The sequence below is a fragment of the Akebia trifoliata genome, chromosome 12 (assembly GCF_017979445.1).
Source record: "Akebia trifoliata isolate Shusen 1 chromosome 12, ASM1797944v1, whole genome shotgun sequence".
Classification (NCBI taxonomy): domain Eukaryota; kingdom Viridiplantae; phylum Streptophyta; class Magnoliopsida; order Ranunculales; family Lardizabalaceae; genus Akebia; species Akebia trifoliata.
In genome coordinates this window covers 29,506,489-29,529,535 of record NC_141386.1, presented here as the reverse complement: position 1 = coordinate 29,529,535, position 23,047 = coordinate 29,506,489, and the positions used below count along the sequence as shown (strand labels likewise).

At 34.1% G+C, this 23,047-nt stretch overlaps 3 protein-coding genes across 3 annotated transcripts; 2 read left to right on the top strand and 1 right to left on the bottom strand.

Moving 5' to 3' along the window:
• Positions 1-1,062: 1,062 nt before the first annotated feature.
• On the top strand, positions 1,063-11,329 carry CCD7 (carotenoid cleavage dioxygenase 7). Its single transcript, XM_086418947.1, has 7 exons — positions 1,063-1,888; positions 3,857-3,985; positions 4,168-4,299; positions 7,803-8,075; positions 8,938-9,023; positions 10,234-10,548; positions 11,079-11,329. The coding sequence occupies exons 1-7, from the start codon at positions 1,114-1,116 to the stop codon at positions 11,223-11,225; spliced, it is 1,857 nt and encodes a 618-aa protein (XP_086275073.1). The 5' UTR covers positions 1,063-1,113; the 3' UTR covers positions 11,226-11,329.
• A 1,259-nt stretch (positions 11,330-12,588) lies between these two features.
• On the top strand, positions 12,589-13,527 carry LOC147389360 (type III polyketide synthase A-like). The gene has a single exon (XM_086419765.1). The coding sequence runs from the start codon at positions 12,589-12,591 to the stop codon at positions 13,525-13,527; it is 939 nt and encodes a 312-aa protein (XP_086275891.1).
• A 705-nt stretch (positions 13,528-14,232) lies between these two features.
• Positions 14,233-22,609, bottom strand: ATG3 (autophagy 3 (APG3)). Its single transcript, XM_086418358.1, has 10 exons — positions 22,330-22,609; positions 21,452-21,522; positions 20,463-20,579; positions 20,213-20,379; positions 18,793-18,878; positions 17,770-17,821; positions 16,290-16,355; positions 15,472-15,599; positions 15,022-15,124; positions 14,233-14,618 (listed from the first exon to the last, which is right to left on the bottom strand). The coding sequence occupies exons 1-9, from the start codon at positions 22,488-22,490 to the stop codon at positions 15,028-15,030; spliced, it is 945 nt and encodes a 314-aa protein (XP_086274484.1). The 5' UTR covers positions 22,491-22,609; the 3' UTR covers positions 14,233-14,618; positions 15,022-15,027.
• Positions 22,610-23,047: the final 438 nt, after the last annotated feature.

Below are 23,047 nucleotides of genomic sequence, written 5' to 3'. Positions count from 1 at the left end.
AACCAATCTAGAAGGCTTTTGATTATTCTTTCTCTTGAGTTATTGATTGACTTAAGCATCAGAGATTCTTTTGTAAGTATTACATTGGTGCCACTCAGCGAAGAAGATAACAACACTAACAAAAGGGTTTGTGTTCGTTGGTGATTTTGAGATGCCAATGATTGACAAAAAAAAGTCACTTTTCTTTAATTGGATGTTAACACTTCCCTAATTCTAAATATTTATTTTATAAATCACTTATAGGGTAGGAAAAGAGCATTCATCTGATGAGTACGTTACCTTGAGATACAAGTCAATTGAGAAGGAATGGCTCACACAAATATGGCTAATTGAGTTCAAAACTGCCTCTTAAATTATGAGTTTTCATAATAGTAACTCACTTTTACAATCAGTTGTCGACTCTTTTTATTCAAAATGATCAAGAAACTAAGTTAAGGGACAACACATATTTGAAGCAGGGTGGAGCAATGAGATCTCTAATACGGAAAGCTCAGGGGCATACCTGAGAACAAACAAGCACAATATGAAAGAAGGTCGACATGATCCACACAATATAAAACAATAATTATAGTCATGCATTATAATAGAGGCCTTGAATGATGTGAGGACAATAATCTAACATGAAGTTAAGAGTCTAAAATCACATCAATAAGACAACACTTCATTGGTCAAAAGGTATGAATTCCGTAGAAGAGAACACGAAGGCATGCACCACCTACCCTTTTTTTTCATTAAGTTCCAAAATAAAAGTATTAATTGACTTGAACATCGGAATGAAATTACAAAAAGTCATATCAAATTCAAAAAAAAATATTAAAGAAGAAAATTTTAAATAAATCCCCTCACACCATGACTCATCTAAGTCAAATAACAAGTCCATTACAAGTTTTAGTTTTCAAGTTTTAAAGCTATGAACATGTATTTGTCTCGAAAATAGATTTTCCTTATCCATTAGTGGCATTTTCGAAAATATGAGAACAATTCAGGACAATACCTTACATTGTTATATTATATAACGTAGTGCTTCGCCGAGGTACCACCACCCTCAAAGCCACTGCAAACACCTAAGCACATTAAAATATTTGCAAAAGAAAAAATAAATTTTGACAGAAAATGCAGGCGACTTCTCTCCACTTCTTTCCAGTTTCACCGCCTTCACCTCCAACTCCAAAGCTACTTTCGGCTCACAAACTCCCACCAACAGCTAAAATACGCCGCGTTGTTTCCATCACCACACCAGATACCATCCTATCAGTCCCAACCGTAGACGACTCAGTCGCCGATTTCTGGGACTACCAATTCCTCTTCGTCTCTCAACGGACCGAATCGGTCGAACCGGTCATCCTCGGTACAATCGATGGATCCATCCCATCTGACTTCCCATCGGGAACTTATTACCTCGCCGGACCTGGAATCTTTTCCGACGATCACGGATCAACTGTCCACCCTCTCGATGGACACGGATACCTTCGATCGTTCACCGTCGATGGAACTTCCGGTGAAGTCAGATTCTCGGCGAGGTACGTTAAAACAGAAGCTCAGATGGAGGAGTGTGACCGGTTGACCGGCAAGTGGCGGTTCACTCATCGTGGACCGTTTTCGGTGTTGAGAGGAGGGAAGAAGATTGGGAACACTAAGGTGATGAAGAACGTGGCGAATACGAGTGTGGTGAGGTGGGGAGGGAAGTTGCTTTGTTTGTGGGAAGGTGGTGATCCGTACGAGATTGAATCTGGTTCGTTGGATACTGTTGGGAAGTTTGACTTGATTGACGGTTGTGATTTGTTGACGGAGAATTATAGGTTTAACGGTGATGATGTGGGTCAGATTAACGGTGTTAGTGGTGGTGTTTGGGATGTCGCTGCTAGGTTCTTGAAGCCGATTCTTTACGGTATGGAATTATTCTTTAACGAGAACAACGGTCAATGTTTTTTATTGACAATAATACCCTGGAATTCAATTAAGGTGTGATAGATTTTTTACAAAATACTTAAGGGCATTATTGTAATTCAACAATGTTTTTTTGTCTATAGTATTGGTGTCGGAATCCGAAACGACTAGATGAATTACCAAATATGCCCCTAAACGACCCTCTGTTATCAATTTTGACTTCGGTCCACCTTTCAAGCCCACCTATTATTGTTGTACTAATGAGATTCACGTGTCCCTATTTATCCGGTTGAAATAGATTGCTAATAATTAAGTTTGATTGTACATCAAAAATTAGGAGGAAATCAATTTTTATCTAAAATGATATTTTTCATGTGTTTGATTATATTTTTTCATCCCCAACTTATTTTCTTTTTTTTCACCACCATCACACTAAATCTCATTGTCGTCGCCGTTACCGTCGTCATCACCATCATCACCGTCATCATTGCCACCATCGTTATCAATATTATCGGCCACCTTCTCTCTCTCTCTTTTCTTTCCTCACCTTCACTGTCACTGCCACCACCACGTCCTCCCCTATTTTTCCTCTCTTATCTCCGTCGACGTCACCACCACCACGACATCCTCTCCTCTCCCTCTTCCTCATCATCTTTTTTTTTTTTTTTTTCCGCTCTTAGTTCTTCCAAAGTAGTATTAAATAATGGATTTAATTTTTCCATAATTTCCATTTTTTCCATCACCATTTTTTTATGAATTTTGAAATTCGTGGATTTTGATTTTTCATGCAATCAAACATATCCTTAGACATTCTATTGTCACACCAACTTTTGCTAAGAATACCTCAATACATATGAAATCACCAAAGAATTAGCACACATCTTCGGGATGCATTTAATAAAAGTTGGTGTGGCAAATATAAGCTCTTTACCTTAAATTGTGGATTATATCATCATATGTCTTGGTTCTAGGACAAGATATTCTAACACAACTCAAAATCAACACAAAGCTAGGGGGATTAGGTTGAACCTAATCATGTTTGAGTTGTAATCGTGTTGATCCATTTAACTCATTTATTAAATGGGTCATGTTCAAATAAGGAACATTATCCAACCTGATCCAGTATATAACTCATTTAATGGTTGCAATATTTTTTTTTTGGTGGTGTGACTTGGTTTATGTGTTTGTGATGGTTGATATATGTTGGTGGTTGGAAGGTGGACACAGGTAATAATCGTGTTCTAGTCTTGATCGTATTTGTGCTTGACTCATAATCGTGTTCAAATCATACTTGTGTCATATTCATGGGTACGCATGTCAATAGGAACACGAAATAACCCAAACCATTTATTAAATTGATTACACAGGTAGTGTCATGTTACTTATTTAATAAACAGATCAGATTCAGATCTAAGGCTTTGACACGATTATCAAACGAGTTGAGTTCAAGTTAAGTAAATTTTCAAAATACTCTTACATCAACACGACACCACACGACATGACATAAACCATTGTTGCCCCTAGTTTGTTATGGAATATTATTATGGGCGTTCTAGCAAAAGGGCACAATATTTGACAAAACTAATGATTCAATCATGTTTTTTATATTTTATCAGGTCGTGGGATCCACACTCTACACCCTTTTACCTACTTAGCTATGTTGGCACCTTAAGATGGGTTATAATACCATTTTGATATTTATTTATTCAACTTCTCTAACGTTGAACCATGGTCGATGCTCTCGATCCAAAAGATATTGAGATATGAGAAAAAAAATCACATTACGAGTACCTGTTTTGGTAAAAATAAATTAAATATCAAATAGATATATGATTCTTTTGATAAATAATTTTTAAAACTATGGCTGGATCAGTAATTTTGTTTATGTAGATGCCCATTTTAGTAATTTCCCCTATTATTATTTATACATGCAAGTAGTTCACAACAGATTCTTTCTTGATTGGTGCAGGTGTGTTTAAGATGCCACCCAAGCGATTGTTGTCTCATTATAAGATCGATCCTCACAGAGAGAGACTCATTTTCATTTCTTGCAACGCAGAAGATATGCTGCTCCCTCGCAGCTCTTTCACCTTCTATGGTACATTCATTAATTTGCTAAATAACTACTGGATGTACACTATCATCCTTAATATTACTCATCATACACTCTCCATTTTCCATCAAAGTAAATGTGTTATATAATGCTACACGTCTGATATACTGGATCATTACCATCTATTTTACAATTTTATTTTTTTATTTTTATAAAAAAAAATGCAGAATTTGATTCGAATTTCAAGTTAATACAGAAGCAAGAGTTCAACATCTCGGACCATTTGATGATCCACGATTGGGCTTTCACTGACACCCACTATGTTCTGTTTGGCAATCGCATCAAGCTTGATGTTCCAGGTTAGTTTAATTCGAAATAGAGTATAATACATATAACATTCATATAAACCATAAAGGAATATAAAATTGGCAAAAAAAAAAAAAAACTAAATAAGTAAATATTCTATGGGTTTTGTTACGCTTGAACAAGTGGGCTTATTATAATAATAATAATAATAACAAGTGAGAAAGAGGTGTAACCATTGAGAACCTTTGTTTTGTATTAATTTTACACATTCAAGGCATCTTATTTAGAGGTTTGGGCTTCTGAGTGCGATTTTGTTGATGGGCATATTGTTGATGTATAGTGACCGCACAATTCTATTGGAGGATTGCTTGGAATATTTTTGCAATAGTCCCTCCATCTTAATTTTGTTTACAATTCTTATATTCTTTATTAATTAAATTTAAATTCAAATACGGTCATTTTCAATTGAAATATCAAAACACTTGTCTTACTAACGTAATAAGATTTTAATCCTTACTAAAAGACTTTTTATTCATATGGATAACCACATCACTGGTCAAACACTATCACAACCCTCTAAATTTCATCGAAAGCCTCAGATCAAAAAATAAAATTCAAGAAACAAATTTTTTTTTTTTTTAAGCTTGATGTAAGTTTTTGAAAATTACCCAACTTCGAAATAACTCTTAAACTTAAAATTGAAATACAACAATGAAAAATAACTTTTTTGGGGATTTATTTTTCTAAAGTTCATATACTTTTGTCCTTGACAATATTGAAGCATTCAATTATGTTTTGGATGCCTCAAGGTAAGCCCAAGATTAGTCGAAAATGGTAAAATATTTTAGAGAAGCATTTTTCTTACTAAGGATCATTGAGCTCAAATGGATTACCAAATTGGCAATCCAAAACTAAGTTGTCTAATCCTAAAAACAAAATTAAAAAAATAATTTATAAAAAAAAACTATATTTTTTTTAATGAAAATAATTTCCTCAAAAAATTCAGATAAAAATAATAATAATGAATGAAAAATATTTTTCTAATTAACCTGCAAAAATAAAAAGAGGTATTTCAACTTTTTACTATAAGAGATATTTTAAGAGAAGGGCTATTGACACCCCGACTTTTACTTATTACATCTTAATTAATTATCACACCCCAATTAAAGATCAAAACACACTCTTCAAATATTACTAAGGTTTGCCTCAAATTACAATCTCATCATAGTAAAATATTATAGCATGCATTCAAACAATTTCAATAGTTTTTTACAATTAAAAAATGTTCATATAAAATCTTAAACCCAAAACAAAAGAATCTAAGAAAAAATAAATGAGAGTTTCTATTGGCACCCCAACTTTTACTTATTCTCAACTATTCATCTATTTTCTTTATTTATTACTAAGGTTTGCCTCTAATTACAATCTCATCAGAATAAAATATTATAGCACTCATTCAAAGAATTTCAGTAGTTTTTTACAATTAAAAAAAAGGTTCATATAAAATCTTAAATCTAAAATAAAAGAATCTAAGAACAAAAAAATGAAAGTTTCTATTGGCACCCCAACTTTTACTTATTCTCAACCATTCACCTTTTTTTTTTTATATTATTTATTACTAAGTTTACCTCAAATTACAATCTCAACATAATAAAATATTATATCACTTATTCAAATAATTTTAGTAGTTTTTTACCATTAAAAAAAATTCATATAAAATCCTAAATCTAAAACAAAAGAATCTAAGCAAAAGAAAAAAAAATGGGAGAGTTTCTATTGGCACCTCAACTTTTATTTGTTCTCAACCATTCAATTGTTTTCTTTATTTTTAATTGGGGTGTAATAAGAAAAAGTTTGGGTGCCAATAACACCTATCTTAAAATCTTTCTCATAGTAAAAAGTTGAAACACCTCATTTTATTTTTATGGGTTAATTAGAAAAATATTTTTCATTCATTACAGTTTTTTCTTTTTTTCATTTTTTTTATCTGAATTTTCAAGGAAATCATTTTCATTCAAAAAGCATAATTTGTTTTACATAAATTATTTTTTTGATTTTTTTAATAATAAAAAACCTTGGTATTAGATTGCCAATTTAGTAATTCATTTGAGCTCAATGACCCTTAGTAAGATTTCAACTTTTACTAAGTTAGTACGAAAAGTGCTTCTCTAAAATACTTTATTGTGTCCAAGTAACCTTGAGCTCACCTTGTGGCATCCAAAAAATATGATTGGATGCTTCAATATTATAGAAGATAAAAGTATATGAAATTTGAAAATATAAATCCCAAAAAATAGTTATTTATCATCGTTGTATTTCAATTTTAAGTTTCAGAGTTATTTGAAAGTTCAGTAGCCATCAATTTTCAAAAACTTGGATCAAGCTCAAAAAAAAAAAAAATTGTTTCTTGAATTTTATTTTTTTTATCTGAATTTTCAAGGAAATCATTTTCATTCAAAAAGCTTAATTTGTTTTACATAAATTACTTTTTTGATTTTTTTAATAATAAAAAACCTTGGTATTGGATTGCCAATTTGGTAATTCATTTGAGCTCAATGACCCTTGGTAAGATTTCAAATTTTACTAAGTTAGTACGAAAAGTACTTCTCTAAAATACTTTATTGTGTCCAAGTAACCTTGGGCTCACCTTGTGGCATCCAAAAAATATGATTGGATGCTTCAATATTATAGAGGATAAAAGTATATGAAATTTGAAAATACAAATCCCAAAAAATAGTTATTTATCATCGTTGTATTTCAATTTTAAGTTTCGGAGTTATTTGAAAGTTCAGTAGCCATCAATTTTCAAAAACTTGGATCAAGCTAAAAAAAAAATTGTTTCTTGAATTTTATTTTTTTTATCTGAATTTTTAATGAAACTTAGAGGGCTGTGTTGGACTGGTGATGTGGTTATCCATATAAGTAAAATGACCTAAGATTAAAATCTTACTACATTAGTAAGATAATTGTTTTGCTATTTCAATTGAAAATGACGGTGTTTGGATTTGTATTTAATTAATAAAGAGTATAAGGATTGTAAACAAAATTAAGATGGAGGGACTGCTGCAAAAATATATCCTCCGATAGGATTGCGCGGTCAATATGCATCAACAATTTGCCATTCATTTTGTTGTAAATTACAACAAGTGGCATGCCATGCAAGTGAGAATGAATATTTGGGATGGGACAATACATTCTCACGTGTTGTTACCATTATTAAGATAATAAAAAATTCATATGTATGATATATCTCCTTAATACTAGAATAATGATTTTCTGGCACCCCCTCAGGATACGCAGAACCATAAATCATTTTCTTGTGTATCCCGAGGCAAATGATCTACAGTTCTGTGATGGGGGCGTCAGATTATCACGATTCTTAATACAAATAAGTTAGATAAAGCTACAAATTTTCCTTTATTTTATATCAAATAACCCTTATGGAATTAATTTTTTTTATTCAATTTTTTTTTTTTTTTTTTTTTTGCATTATTTTGTACAATTTTATTAATGGGGAAAGTGATTAATCATCTTTGATCTAACAATTAAATTGCAGGATCAATGCTTGCACTATGTGGATTATCTCCTATGATATCTGCATTATCTGTAAACCCTAGCAAACCTACATCCCCAATATACTTGCTTCCTCGATTTTCCAATCAGGTAGTTGGAGATCGAGATTGGAGGGTGCCCATCGAAGCCCCAACACAGTTGTGGCTACTACATGTTGGCAATGCTTTCGAGCAGAGGGACGCAAATGGGAATTTAGATATTCAAGTTCATGCTGCTGCTTGCTCCTATCAGTGGTTCAATTTCCACAAAATGTTTGGTAATTTTTAATGTTTTTATGTCTTTTTGCATAAAAACTCCTCAGATTAACAATTAGGTGCCCTAGGGACATTTTAGTCCTTTCACATCAATGGTCTGATAATTTGATACCTACAATAGTTCATTGATCCGTCACAAGGGGACGTTTGATTTGGATTGTTAGATTCTGATTTTAAATTTTGATTTGAATTGATAGAAATCGGATTATAGAAATTGATTTTCAGAATCCATAATACCGTTAGATTATATTATCGTGAAACAATATATTATATACTTAAAAACATTACTTTAAAGCAAAAAATGTAAGAAGCAGACTTCCAAAGACACAAGAAATAGGTCTTGCATCATTTCTAATTTTAGTCATTTTTTTTATTTGTTATTATTTCTGATTATGAGAGAATCACTTTTATAATCTAACATTGGATTCTAGATAGAATTGGATTGTGGGCAAGAATCTAATTCTATATACTAGACCGATCACCCCATTAGTACACCAAAAGTCTACCCACTCAAATAGATTTGACCATTATGATCAATTCTGATAGAGTTGATTTGACCACATGATCTTTTAGGTGGGTCTTATAAAACATTCATTCTATTGATCATATGAGCTATCCTTTTTTAAAGAGTCGTGCTAGAATAACATTGAAATGTACATCAATTCTGACATTCTGATGTGGTGGTGCACACATAACCACAGGTACTTTTCACTCGTATCATAGCCTATCTCGATGAAAATCATCATAACCTATGTGTGCACCACCACATCAGAATGTACAATCGATGTACATTTCAATGTTACTTCAGCGTTATCCTTTTTTTATAACTTTAATTTAATTATGAGGGTCTTGCTTGTTTCACAGGTTATAATTGGAAGAATGTAAAATTGGATCCTTCTTTCATGAATGCAAGAGAAGGTGAAGAAGAATCACTTCCTCATTTAGTCCAGGTAACCTCTCTCACACACACACACACACACTCATGTGCGTGCGCACTGTTACGTGCCTACTTAGATTGGATCACAATAAAAATAAAAAAGAAAAAGATTGAGATTAATTTCATTTGAGAGAGATCGGACCTCGTAAGCCATCAATTCGAGATGGTGAATCTCCAATCCAATTAAGAACTAAATATCTTTTCTCTGCATATTTTCATTAAGATTAAAATGAATTTAAATACAAAAGAAAATAAAATTACCCATTAACTCATTTTCCCACTCTTAAACTAACTATTCTAAATTACTCACTCCTAATAATTTAAAGAACTACTACTCTCAACCTCCAACTCATAAAGGGTTATGATCCTATACGATAGAAGCACCCTAAACTACCCTACTCACCTTTTTCCTATATAAGCACATAACACACACACCCACCACACACACACACACACACACATTTTATAGTCTATAAACCTTACTCTATAATTTGAATATAAGAATATCTTTTAATAATGTTAGGATAGATGTCTTGAATTAAGGTCTTGATGAATATTATTGGTAATTTGGTTTCAGATGGGAAACCTATAGTTATATAAGTTTGGGTTGTAATCATTCTCAATATAGTAAAACTCTCATCTATCGTTCAAGGATGCAGCCTTGGCCGAACCATGTAAATCTTTTTTTTTTAAGTGCTTTCTTGATTGTTTTTCATCGTATATATATCATTAGATGGTTAGGGATCAACGCTCACACTTGATTTTAATACTACACATTTAGTCCAATCTTCTATGAAATGGAAGAAAATGGAATTTAGGGAAATTTTCTTTAATATACATATAATCTAACTAGATGATGACCTAGTTAGAAGCCTATTGAAAAAATTATGGAAATTATCTTTATATCCTAGAGATGGAAAAAAACAAACAAAAATATTATATATTCAAAGATTTGGTTGTTTCACAAGTAAATTAATTACAAATGTTTTCAAAGTTCTTTAGTAAATGCTTATCGTCCAAGCAAAATATGACTAATTATTTGGCCAGTTTTAGACCCAACCATCGATTGGTTCTTAAAGCATTTCACGTAAGGCTTAAGATCTATTATCTATGAGATTTCTATTTAAAATTTATGATTATTGGTATATATAATAGACCCACCTTATCATTTCATAACTGATCATTTATGCCAATTTCCATGGATGATGAACTACACACCACAGGTATCTATCAACTTGGACATGGAAGGAAACTGTCAAAAATGTTCAGTAGAGTCCTTAAACCAATGGAGTAGACCATCGGATTTTCCTGCTATTAACCCTACAATGTCTGGTAGCAAAAACAACTATATTTACGTGGCAACTTCTTCTGGTTCTCGTCGAATTTTGCCACATTTTCCATTTGATACAGTAGCAAAGCTAAATGTCAAGAACAAGTCAGTTTCCGTGTGGAAGGCTGGAAGTCGAAGATTCATCGGTGAGCCTATCTTCGTCCCCAATGGCATCAAAGAGGATGATGGGTACCTTTTAGTAGTTGAGGTGAGAAATCGACTCTCAAATCTATGTCTATAAAATTCATAAAATTTGAAAGCCCAAATTTGACAGTCATGGGCCGTCAAATTTCATAAAATTCGATGGACCAAGAGGTCGAATTGGTGTCGAATTTTTCATTGTCAAAATTTTTTTTTTCGACGGGTCAAATCTGTCAAATTAATGAAGGATGAGAGAAATTCGACAACTTTAAGCCATCAAATCTAGGAACATCAAGAATTTCAAAGGCCCTAGACCGTCAAAATTCAGATTCTAAAATTCGTGGGCCTTGGCCTGTCAATTTTTTCTGTAGAATTTCCCAGTTTTCATGTAGTGCTATGAGATTGGGTTACGCACATGACCAAGGGACCACCTATCGCTCGTCCATGTGGCACCCAAAAATATGATTGGATGCCATTTGGATGTAAGCATAAAATTTTAAGAAATCTTTAAAAAAAAAGGACATTTTTTTAGTATTTTACATTGGAAGGATTTGAGTTCTTGTTTAACATGAAATGTTATTGTTGTTGATATTTCAGTATGCAGTTTCCATACAAAGGTGTTATCTGGTGATTTTGAATCCTAAAAGGATAGGAGAAGTTGATGCAGTAATAGCAAGGTTTGAAGTTCCTAAAAACTTGAACTTTCCTCTTGGTTTTCATGGATTTTGGGCCAAGGATGATTAATTGTATTTATAATTTCCTATAAAGGAGAATGTAAAACAAATATGAGGAGGAAACTATCTGTATATGTACATTTATTGTTTGATTTGTTTTTTTATCGTATTGAAATGAGAGTGGTACCTCGACGAATTCTATTCTTTAAACTTTCAATTAAACTTGTATAAGTTAATTTCGATTACAATTAATCTATTTCTTTGCCTTTTACAATGTATAGTGATGAAAATATCAATCATTTATTCATTATGAGGGTATTCTTGTCATTTTATAGTCTCCCATGTAAGATCAAAGTCAAGGGGGGCATGCCATCAATTTGAAAACTCAAGGGTATCTTTCATTTTTATCAAAATGGGAGGAGGAAGGAGTTCTTCAAAATTGTCCTCAAATATAAAGTGAGGATTTGCTGTTAACAAATAAGGTTACCCAAGATCCAAAAGGGTTGTTTGGTTGCAGGGATTGTCCAGTTCCAACATTGAGAATGTATTCTGCTCTAACATACAATGTGTAAACTCCCCCCATCCATAGTAGGCATGCATCACTTATCATGTTTGCCTCATTTGTTTGAGATTTGGTGTTTTTTTACTCTATCAATTGGAATCTAAATGTTCTACAATGAGGGAAACATGAATGGGTTAAGATTAAAAGAGGTTCACACTTTGTAGTCCCAAAACCTAAAATCCAATAAAATAGGCATTTTTAATGCTCCATGCATCTCTGCTTTGAAACCAAACTCCCTCCAACAAAAACCTCACATTACATTAAAATGCCACCCTTGTTACAATGTAGCATAGAATTTTGCATCGAACATCTATCATTTCCATTTTCTTGCCAAGCTTTGTTAAAGATGTCGAAAACTGATCTCAATGGTACAACCAGAGATTACGTCGAATACATGCCTGTAGTGCGTAAACATGCATACACCCCTGGGAAGGCAACAGTACTCGCATTAGGCAAGGCCTTCCCTAGTCAACTCATACCACAAGAGTCCCTTGTCGAAGGCTACTTTCGTGACACAAAATGCCAAGACCAAGCCATGAAAGACAAGTTGGAGCGTTTGTGTAAGTAAAAATGAAATTCATTTCCCATTCATAGACGAATGAGTTAAAATCCCATATCAAACCATTAAGGATATAAATAAAAGGAAAAAAAAAAAAAAACATGTAGAACACATCAAGATTTACATGATTCGATGGTATCTAATGATTGGTTATGGATCCTTTCATGTGTACCTAGTCATACCATTTACAAACCATATAGTTGTCTTCTCGATCTAGATTCATAGTTTAATATTCATGCTTAATTCACCATAAACTTGTGTTCTTCTCTTATGCTAGGTAAGACCACCACGGTGAAGACAAGGTACGCTGTCATGTCTAAGGAAATCTTAGACAAGTACCCTGAACTAGTGACAGAAGGCTCAGCGACGATCAAACAAAGGCTCGAAATAGCAAATCCCGCAGTCTTAGAGATGGCTATCGCTGCGAGTCGTTCTTGCATTAAAGAATGGGGAAGGCCAGTAGGAGACATAACCCATGTTGTCTATGTTTCATCGAGCGAAATAAGGTTGCCTGGGGGAGACCTCTATTTGTCTACCCAACTTGGACTAAGGAGCAATGTTGGTCGCGTGATGCTTTATTTTCTTGGGTGTTATGGTGGTGTCACAGGTCTCCGTGTCGCTAAGGACATAGCTGAGAACAACCCAGGAAGTCGTGTTCTACTAACAACATCGGAGACTACCATATTAGGGTACCGTCCCCCTAATGTGTCCCGCCCCTACGACCTTGTCGGTGCTGCACTTTTTGGCGATGGGGCAGCTGCAGTCATTATAGGTGCCGACCCATTAATTGGAATAGAGAACCCATTCATGGAATTAAACTTTGCGGTGCAAAAGTTCTTGCCCGGGACACATAACATAATTGATGGTCGGCTTACCGAGGAGGGTATAAATTTCGTGCTAGGGAGAGATCTCCCACAGAAGATTGAAGACAATATCGAGGAGTTTTGCAAGACACTTATGGAGAAGGCTAATTTGAAGGAGTTTAACGATTTGTTTTGGGCCGTTCATCCAGGTGGGCCTGCGATACTTAATCGACTAGAGACCAATCTGAAGTTGACAACTGAGAAGCTGCAGTGTAGTAGGAGGGCATTGAAGGACTATGGGAATGCGAGTAGTAATACCATCTTCTATGTTTTTGATTATATGAGGGAGGAATTGAAGGGTGGTGATGGAGGAGAAGAGTGGGGACTTGTGTTGGCTTTTGGGCCTGGCATCACCTTTGAAGGCATCCTTGTTCGTAGCCTCCAATGATATCTTTATAAGTTTACTTACAACATTAGCTCTACATTTCAGTTTGGATTTTAAGGATTGATGTTGTTTCATGTTGCCTAGTGAGCAAATTAAAAGGAAATTATTAAATGTCTTTTAGCTAGAAATATCCTTGATACGGAACAGTTGAACCCTCAATCCTTTTTTTTTTTCTTCTAAATCTCCATGGTGAACAGAGCAACTCACCATGGATTAGTCCATTGGGATATTTGGAATCCTACGAAATTAGATCTCTCATTCATTTTTTGTAAGAATGATCTTCAATATGAGACAGTAAGATCGGTCTAGAGTGTTTTGATCAAGTCTACAAAATTGGGCTTGAACCCATTATCGCAGGACTGAAAACGCTCTAGTGTATGCCTCAACAGGTAGCACACTTCTAGCTTAACAGATTATATTATTATCTGTAAATATTTTGAGTAAAAGTGGAAAATGAATTATGTGACACGATTTTGGAAATAACAGAAGAAATATTTATAGTTATTTTCTAACTACCCAAAACACAATTTCGGAATATTTCATTAGAGACATCAATTATGAAACAGATTCGCATCTGATCAAGTTCACCATGCTGATTTGATAAGAAGTTTATTAGATTCATACCCAATCTGTTAGTAGGAAGCGATATACCCCTGGATCAGTCAAAGAGGTTGCATAAAATCAAATACACCATTAAAGACAAGTTCATAGTTTCATACATGATTTTTATTTGGTCTTGATCTTTGCTATTATAACTTTGATGTTGTTTTTTTTTTTTACAAGGAATCACGATTCAGTCATTAGTAGGTTTGGCTCGGCCAAAACAACCAGACAAGTTCAAGTAAAGCTTGAACTGAATTTACAATCTGAGCAATTCAGCAACAGAATCTGAGAGAATTTGATGGAACAAGAACAAGCAATGGTACACAGATGAAAATAAGACACACACCAGGACTCCCAAGTTGTTTCATTCATAATATGAGATTCCAAATGAGTCATCCTATTATAGAGAATATGTACATGAGTGGAGAGGATATTGGGGTCGACACACCAACAGATACTTGTAGCTTTTGCTGAATTTTCAATCTTTAAATCTGTTTCGAGCAACAAAAAAAAAAAAGTAGGGACATCATATGTCAGATATATGTTGAAACTGCAAGAAGCATAAAGTGATGGTTTTAGATTTGCAATCCGTCTCCCAATAGTACATCATGGTATGTGATTTACACTTGAAAATTGTCAAGGATCTCACAAGGGTATGCCATCATTTATCCTTTTTTGGGACATTTTAAAAATACCAAAAAACTCCATTTCAAATTTTAGAACGCGCTATAGTTCCAGGCCAAATCTTTATTAACACTGTATTTGTGTTCTCAAATACATATCGAACCCCACCAAGTGGGGTATGCATTTGAATTTGGTATATAGACAGGCGATTTGAAGAATCAGATGAACCAAGAAACAGGAGCAGAGGAGAGATCATTTACTTAGATTTACCTCAATTCAGTGACTAGAGCTACCAAGATCGAATTCCATAGTATAGTCATATTCAATAGTTGGAATCACGGAGGCCATGAATTTCAAGAATAAAAATAGGTACCTGCAAAAGTTGGAGACAGAGGCATGGTTTTATAAATTTATATAAGTGAGATTATCTTGCATCAGATTGCAATGAACACAATGAATGTTGAGAAAAACTGTGCATGCAATCTACCAACATAATAGTATAGATCCTTTTCTTTAAGATCTATAATGATTAAGTGGAGAGGCACGCAAATATACACTACCCATCAAAAAGATATTTTGGTGATGGCTCCTTGTATTCTAGTTGAAGTTCTTTATTAGTGACTTTTTTTCCCCCTTGTTCATGGAATATGAGGGAGATAACAAACATTTCTGCAATTAGATTAATTCAATTTTAAAAGTAGGTGAGATGAGAAATCTTACTTATCGACTTCTGGCTCAACTCCACGTGACATTAGAACATCAATGATCTTTTTCATCACAGCGCCATGTCGACAGGGATGTACAGATGCATGCTTCCCAGGCAAGTGAGGATGGTCCTCAATGGTCACCTGTAGTTAAAGAAAAGTAAACAAAAAAATAAATATACAATCATATATAAACGCCAGATCACATACGGCAAATTACAGTGCCAGGATTAGGGAAATAATAACAAACAAATATAAGAAATGAATCAAGTAAGTGGAACCAATCATAGTGATTTAATAGTGTTGGATGCATGTGTGACTTCATTTCATTTATCACAGTACTTAATGGAAGGAAAGAGTTGTCCAAATCTAAACTAGATGGATTGCAGGTTAAGGCATTCGTCAAATATTTAAAACTAATACAAGAAAGTTATATCAAATTGGGGTGTTTGCATTAGGGGTTCTTGATCTATCCTACCCCCCCTAGCAATCCAATCATTTCTGGTGGAAACTTGATGAGAACTCTTTCTAGCATGCTGAAGCCTCTGTCATGATGAGTTCCTCATTGTTTTCTCCAAGAGTTTTGAGAGAGATTGTAAGCTGACATCTGTCAGTTAATGAATTTCGTACCATTAAAATCAAATAACGTTTCTCACAATATAATCCACAAGATGACTACAAATCTTCTCAATAAACTTCTTTACGATTAACATTCAAAAAAATAAATTGGAAACAAGACAACGAGACGCCCTCCTGTACAGAAGACGTTTGGTAGAAAAATATAAAGTGAATTTACATGCATAAAAAAGAAAACATTTGGTAGAAATAGCTCACAGTTTTGTGTGCATGGTCTTGACTAACATCTTCGAGCACAAGTTCTGGTTGTAAAAGCATCCTTGACTGCCAAAAAATATCGAAATGACTCTCAATAAATGCTGTATGTGTAGATAGCCAATTCAAGCTCTCTCATATATCATCGAAAATAAATGAGTTCTTCTAAGAAATTTTGTAAAGGCAAATTAAGTCAACTACCCAACTGGGCCCGTCCAATCAAGATAGTCCAAACACCAAATAATCTCATCTTCTGACAAACTAAATATTACTGAAGATCGTCAAATATAAAGTACACAAAAAATCAGTTTCCAGGAAGTGCAAGAACAATTTTAATTAATAAATGATAACTAATTAGCAATTAGAAGAACAAAAATGCATTTATTTCATGTTGAATCCCTATCTTCTAGAACCATGTTATCAAATGGTGTGAGATAAACCAAGTGAGTTTTGGGGGAAGATTTGCTGTGAAGGACAAAGAGAAACAAAGAGGATTTGGGATAGAGAAGATTTACAAAAGACAGGAGCAAAGTGAACTCCATCTGCGATAAAGGAATCGGAGGAGAAAAAACAAGAGCAAGGCATCATCTGACAAAGGTAGAATAGTCAAAGAGCAATTGCTGGAATCATACATTAGCCCACTTGATGGAGCTCAAACAGAAAATGCCCCATAAGAAGTGGTTCCTGTTAGGGTATGATTTGGTCAGAGAGAGACTCATCAATGTTGTCTTGGGTAGTTAAAAAATGTTAGAAGGGGGAAAAGAAGGCTTGGGTAGTTTAACATACTAAGAAAATAACATTGGTTGGAAAATGGTTTTAAGGATCTTTTCAGTAGGTGGGATTGGATCTATAAGATCTCCATTTGATTTTTCTTAGGTTTTGACAGGTCTATCTCTCTGGCCCCCTTGCACTATTGGGTCGGTCACCTCGACCTTCCTTTTTTATTAATTCAATTCAATTTTACCTATATAAAAGAAGGATTTTAATATTTCTTGAATATTTAGCAATACTATACTAGTATAATCCATTAAAATGTGAAATTAACACCTCATTAACGTCATCCTGGAAGTGAAAGGATATTAGACTCAGTAAAACCAAAAAGCATTTGATAATTACATTGAAAATTTTGAGAAGTCACTCTGACAACCTTATTTAGATCAGAAGCCCCTTATCATCAAGAGAAAAATGGTACGTGAATGAAACACAAGACAATGAGCTTTAAGTAAATCTGGACAGTTTTTACATGTTTGTTGACTTGCCGAGTGAATTTGAAAATGCAGAATGCAACTATCACGAGTGCAAGTCCATGCAATCAAGAAGAGCATCTCTTTTTTCAATATATAGAGCAAATGCAAAAATTTGGGAAGGCAAGATTTCGGCTTGCAAACTAAACTCAAACAGAGACCCCATGCTACTTGATTCCTTTTTCATTCAATCAAAAATACCAAAACCATATGACAAAGCAACATTGCAGAGTACCAACCTCATCATACCCGGTGAGCCACACACGAGGAGTTTGATAATATTTATCATACCTGGAAAAAGGAAAGAAAAGTTAGATTAGATGGAATTGATATGGAATGAGAATAAGGATTTCTATGATGTGCGGATATGATAATAACCATTGGGAAACTTCCATAGATGCAAGCTTTCTGAATTCCAAATGGGTGTTTCAATAAAAACATAATTAAACAATATGAGAAATATAAAGTAACATCATCATTGAAGCCTTTAAGCCCAATATGAATAAACAACCCTCGAAAATGGGGCTCAAAAAATGAATTGCCCCAGAATACAAATAAACAACCCTCGAAAATGCTGTATAACACAATCAGGACATGCCTATTAGATGTCAAATAACTGAGCAATAAATCCATGCTCCTCTAGCAAACCTGCACTGAAGAAGTATATTGTCTACAACCCTACATGTCTTCCCAGTAGTTCCCAGTCCCACTAATCATATCATGCATAGTCAGAGCCATTCCGTTTTGAAAAATAACACCATTCCAATATCATGTAATGTTAATGTTCATATGCCCCTTGATTACGGAAACAGAGGGCCATTACAACATTATAAAAATAATGGCCATTATTTCTTTTATTTTAAAAATATCAGCCCAATATTTCAGTTAATTAAATAATGTCATAATTTCGGGTGGGATAATCTCTTATAGCCCTTGAGAAACAAATTCATTGTTAGAAAATTAGGAAATGTTGGTGTACAATGGTCTACATCAATAATGTCAGAACCTGTAACACCGGTCAAATGGCAGAACACCATTCCTTGTAAGGGTTTAAGCTGTATTTATTGCTTCATCAAGAAATGAATGTCATGTCTGAAGGCATTGTGGTTTCTTAGTGTCACCTTTAAGCTATATTGTAAATTTTAAGCCCATTCTCCATGCAAAGGATGGAATTAGCTGGGAAGGTAAAAATTATAATTCTCTGGTAAATTAAAAAGCATCATGAATCAAAAGTTGTCTATCCTCTTACGAAAAGATCTTACGTGATGCTAACATCATATGTTCGAGTCCGTAGAATATTGTCGTCATCAGGTTCATGAGCCATAAGATATGTAGATTGAAGTGTTGCCTGCATTAATTAGAAACACATTAGTATTAGAATTTGTGAATTCCATAATAGACACATGATCATATCATATGCATAGAAGCAAATCATCATGTGTGTGCCTCATTATCTAGGAATCTTAACTTGAGTGAGAGAGAGAGGGAGAGTGTGTGTGTGTGTGTGCACGCGCGCACGTGCTTCAGTGCAGGTCAACAGCTCTAAACATGCCAAAAGAAAGCCAAAAATGACATGAATGAGGGTAATTAGAATATCTATATACACACAAAAACGCATACCTTGACTAAAGTCTGAAGATAGAGTTTTATGTTAACATAGGGTTCATGTTAACCCAATACATGAGAAGACCTAAGCATGGACTTTTCCAACGCTATCTAAAGACTCAACAAGATTTTGATTCCATATATTCATGGTCATAGATCAACTTTCAAAGATGGTGCCTAATACTTTTTAAGTCACTACGCTAATCTTTAGAGATGTGGTTCAACTTCATTAAGTACCAAATACATTGTATTCGATCACATATGAAGCAGGTGAGGAACTTTTATGAGACCCACTAGGCGAAGATGAAAACAAAACCAAAGGCTCTATTGCTTATCACCCACAAACGGATGGTTTGATAGACATAGAAAATCAAAGTTCTAGATAATTTCCTTCACCACTCAGCTGGAGATAGGATTTGCAATATGGGATCTTAGTCTTCCTTCCGCAAAATTTTATGAAAGTTCCATTAATTGAATGATGGAATGATGAACATTTTGAGATTGCCATAAATCTTAGGCATAACTTGATTCCATTGCCTCTATCTATTCATATACAAGATGCCCAACTAATTCAATCAACATGAAAGATTCATAATGAAGTAGGAAAATTACATCAATAATGAAAAATACCAAGCAAGCATTGATGTTCATCCTCTATTTTGTTATTTCTGACTGACATGACATAATAGCTCGCTTAAGACCTAAGACATTTCCAGCAGAGACATGTCATGAGATCCATTCTGAGAATCTTTGGCATTGGGGGGATTCTCAATGAATTATGAATGTAGGCTGCCAAGTGGAAGCCTAACAATGTGCCAATGAGTGAAGCCCAAAACAGACATGAGCTAACTAGGGAGTATAGATGTGAAGAGGAATGCTTCTAAAGAATATATGGCCATTGATAAGAGTGAAATGTCCAATGGGAACAACCAACCAACCAACCCAAAAGATTCTGGATAAATTTGTGTCAATGGAAAGGACGAGCAATTACGTGCAAAACTGCTAACTTTATTTGTAATCATCACATCCATCAATATAATTAGGTTTCATACTAGTAACACATAATTAACTACTTACAGCATCGGTCTCAATAAGGTTATCAGGTTCTTCATATTCTGCCATGTCAGGTATATCTTCTTCCTCCTCACCCCCAAAATATGAGGAGATCGATTGAATGGTCTTGTTCTTGCTGATTTCTAGGGTCTCCATCGAGGGTAAGTTCTCCTCCTCGTCACACTTGGTTTCTAGATAATAGAAATTCAATTCCCAGAGTCATATGAAAGGGGACTTGCATTTTCCAAGATATTCAACTCCAATAAATAAATACCTTTTGGCTTTCCATGAGTTGCTAGCCACCCATCATTGTCTTCATTATCAAGAAGAACTTCCCCTCCTGCAGCTTCATATTCTTCCTCTATAGATGCAGCTCTTCGCAGACAAGGTACTGAGAAAGTTCATAGCATTTAACGATTTATATTAATAGTTCAAAGAAAATCAGAGAAATAAATTTGAGATGAAAGGACTACTGGCACATGCAGCCGGTCAACATTCATTGATTCGACCTAATAGATCTTTTAGGCCAATAATCAACCAAATCAAAAGATCCAAAGCATCAGACTTGTAAGGTCATCTTAGTGGACCATTCTCAATTTTTTTACCAACTTCCCAAGGAAAGAGATTTATTGGGATAGTTAGGATCATTATAATGTATAAATTTTTGGTCCAAGAGATTTCCTAGATGGGACCCATCTACCTGCCCTGCCTGCATGATCACCAAGTGTATGACATAGGTAGGGAGGAAAAATTATGATTCTCTCATCCAGACGCAAGCATTATTCTTAGAAAGCAAGCTTATATGTCTCTGAAAAGTAATTATTCTTCTTAAGACTACACAAAATTTTCATAGTGAAGTACATAACATACTCTTAACCACTAACAACAACAACAAAATATCTTAATGAATCTTAATTCCATCTTTTTCCCCTTTCATAGGTAAAGAGCCAAGCAACTTTGCTTTAAAACAGGGGGCTGAGCAAGCCACCCAGGATACAAAGTAAAAAAGCAGCAAAAGAAAAAACAAGCAACCACTCAGGAATTACATAACAAATCTCATCCAAACATAAAGTCCTAAAAAAAAACTCCTTTGAACTCTTCACAAATTTTGCTCCAACAAAAATCAGCCCCCAAATATTTGAGATTAGATAAAATAAATAACTTTAACACTGTTTAGGAGAGAATATTATAACCGGTGATAAGATAAAATAAATAAATTTATAATGGATTTTAATAAACACGCATAAAAAGGATTTGACTTACCATTTCTAGTAGTCAAGTACTGCTTTTCAGGGGGTAGGTAAGATTTGCGCTTGCTTGGCTCACCGGATTCCCTAATGCATGATGAGTTATCAATGAGATAACCAAGAAAAAATAAATTTTCATGCAATTAGCAAATTAAGGTATCAGAAAATACCAGAAAACAAAAGAGAGGGTCATTTTAACTCCCCACCATTCTATCGTCTACATTTAGAAAATTACCCACTCAAAACAGATACTCTGAGGGTCTAGTTTTCTTCTTCTTCTTCCTCTTTTTTTTTTTAAACTTATTAAAAGAAAAAAAAAAAAAAAAAACAGATACTAAGGGTTTTGAAGATCGATACATCAACTATGGAATTTAAGAGATTATTGGTTCTGCACATAAGAATGAAGATATCACTTTTGAGAGTACGATTGGTTTATACAGAATTTTTTAAAAAAAATTGAGATACTCTTATTGAATAATTCAATCCCAATTTAGGCTCTAATCATTCAAAATTCCAGAAATCTTACCTAAATAACATCAAATTATGCGATCTAAATTCTAAAACCAGCAAGCACCAATATAAAAAAAAATTGAATCTTTCGAGTAATTAACATCACTGAATTGGGACAGAACAATCTAAACCTAACGCAGTCAAAATTTACAGAATTTAATTTAAATTGAGTAACTGTTGATGAATAGTTCAATCCCAATTTCAGTCTCTGATAATTCAAAATTCCAGAAATCTTACCCAAATAAGTTCAAATTATGCAATCTAAATTCTAAAACCAATAAAAAATTAAATCTTTCGAGCAATTAACATCACCGAATTAGGACAGAACAATTAAAACCTAACGGAATCAAATCAATTCACAGATGGATCAGAGAAGAGAATTACCAAGACCAAGTAGGGCATTTTGATACGAGATTATCTCCAGCGATGACGAACTCGGTGATGCTAAGAACACCTTTTTCCTTGAATGCGGAGACCGTACGAGGTCCTGTAATTCGCTCAACAGTTCCTTTGAAGGCTTCATGGATCTTCTGCGACAGAACCATCTCTCTATCGCAGTCGCAGACCAGAAAGAGATCACCAACCCTAAGAATTCAAAAACAGATTTTGACCCAAAAACATGAACCCTAGAAATTAATCGGAACGAAGAATCTAAGAAGAAGAATAAAAAGAAGGCTTCCATGTTTCATCCAATGTTTTAAAAACCGGGTTGTTGACCCGTATCACTGACCCGGGTCGGTCCAAATCGGTCCGACCGGCGGTTCAACCCGATCATACCCAAAAACAAATGTAATAAACAGTATAGAAGTATTTTTACTGACAACACACCAATCCTTTTGAAAGTAAAATAATAGTATCTATCATTGTTTATCAAACTAGAACATATATATCTTCATTAAATTAATATCTCTTACTGCTATATGGTTAATGAAGTCTAAATAAAGTTTAGTACTAATTATTATTATAAGAAATTGCAATAAGATTTAATAAATAACTTTTAAGTCCTTAATTAACTGTCATTTATACTTTACTATCGATTATGATTATCATAATTATTGACTACTTATTAAAATGATCAATCACCCGTTAGTTGACATATTCT

Bases quoted from the DNA above. Each gene is read 5' to 3' on its own strand.
- CCD7 (XM_086418947.1), top strand. From the start codon at position 1,114: ATGCAGGCGACTTCTCTCCACTTCTTTCCAGTTTCACCGCCTTCACCT. The intron at 4,300-7,802 runs GTTAGTTTAATT...ATTAAATTGCAG, and splicing joins CATCAAGCTTGATGTTCCAG to GATCAATGCTTGCACTATGT. The intron at 9,024-10,233 runs GTAACCTCTCTC...TACACACCACAG, and splicing joins CACTTCCTCATTTAGTCCAG to GTATCTATCAACTTGGACAT.
- LOC147389360 (XM_086419765.1), top strand. From the start codon at position 12,589: ATGTCTAAGGAAATCTTAGACAAGTACCCTGAACTAGTGACAGAAGGC.
- ATG3 (XM_086418358.1), bottom strand. From the start codon at position 22,490: ATGGTTCTGTCGCAGAAGATCCATGAAGCCTTCAAAGGAACTGTTGAG. The intron at 20,580-21,451 runs GTAAGTCAAATC...GAACTTTCTCAG, and splicing joins GTACTTGACTACTAGAAATG to TACCTTGTCTGCGAAGAGCT. The intron at 17,822-18,792 runs GTAAGATCTTTT...TCCTTTTTCCAG, and splicing joins ACATATGATGTTAGCATCAC to GTATGATAAATATTATCAAA.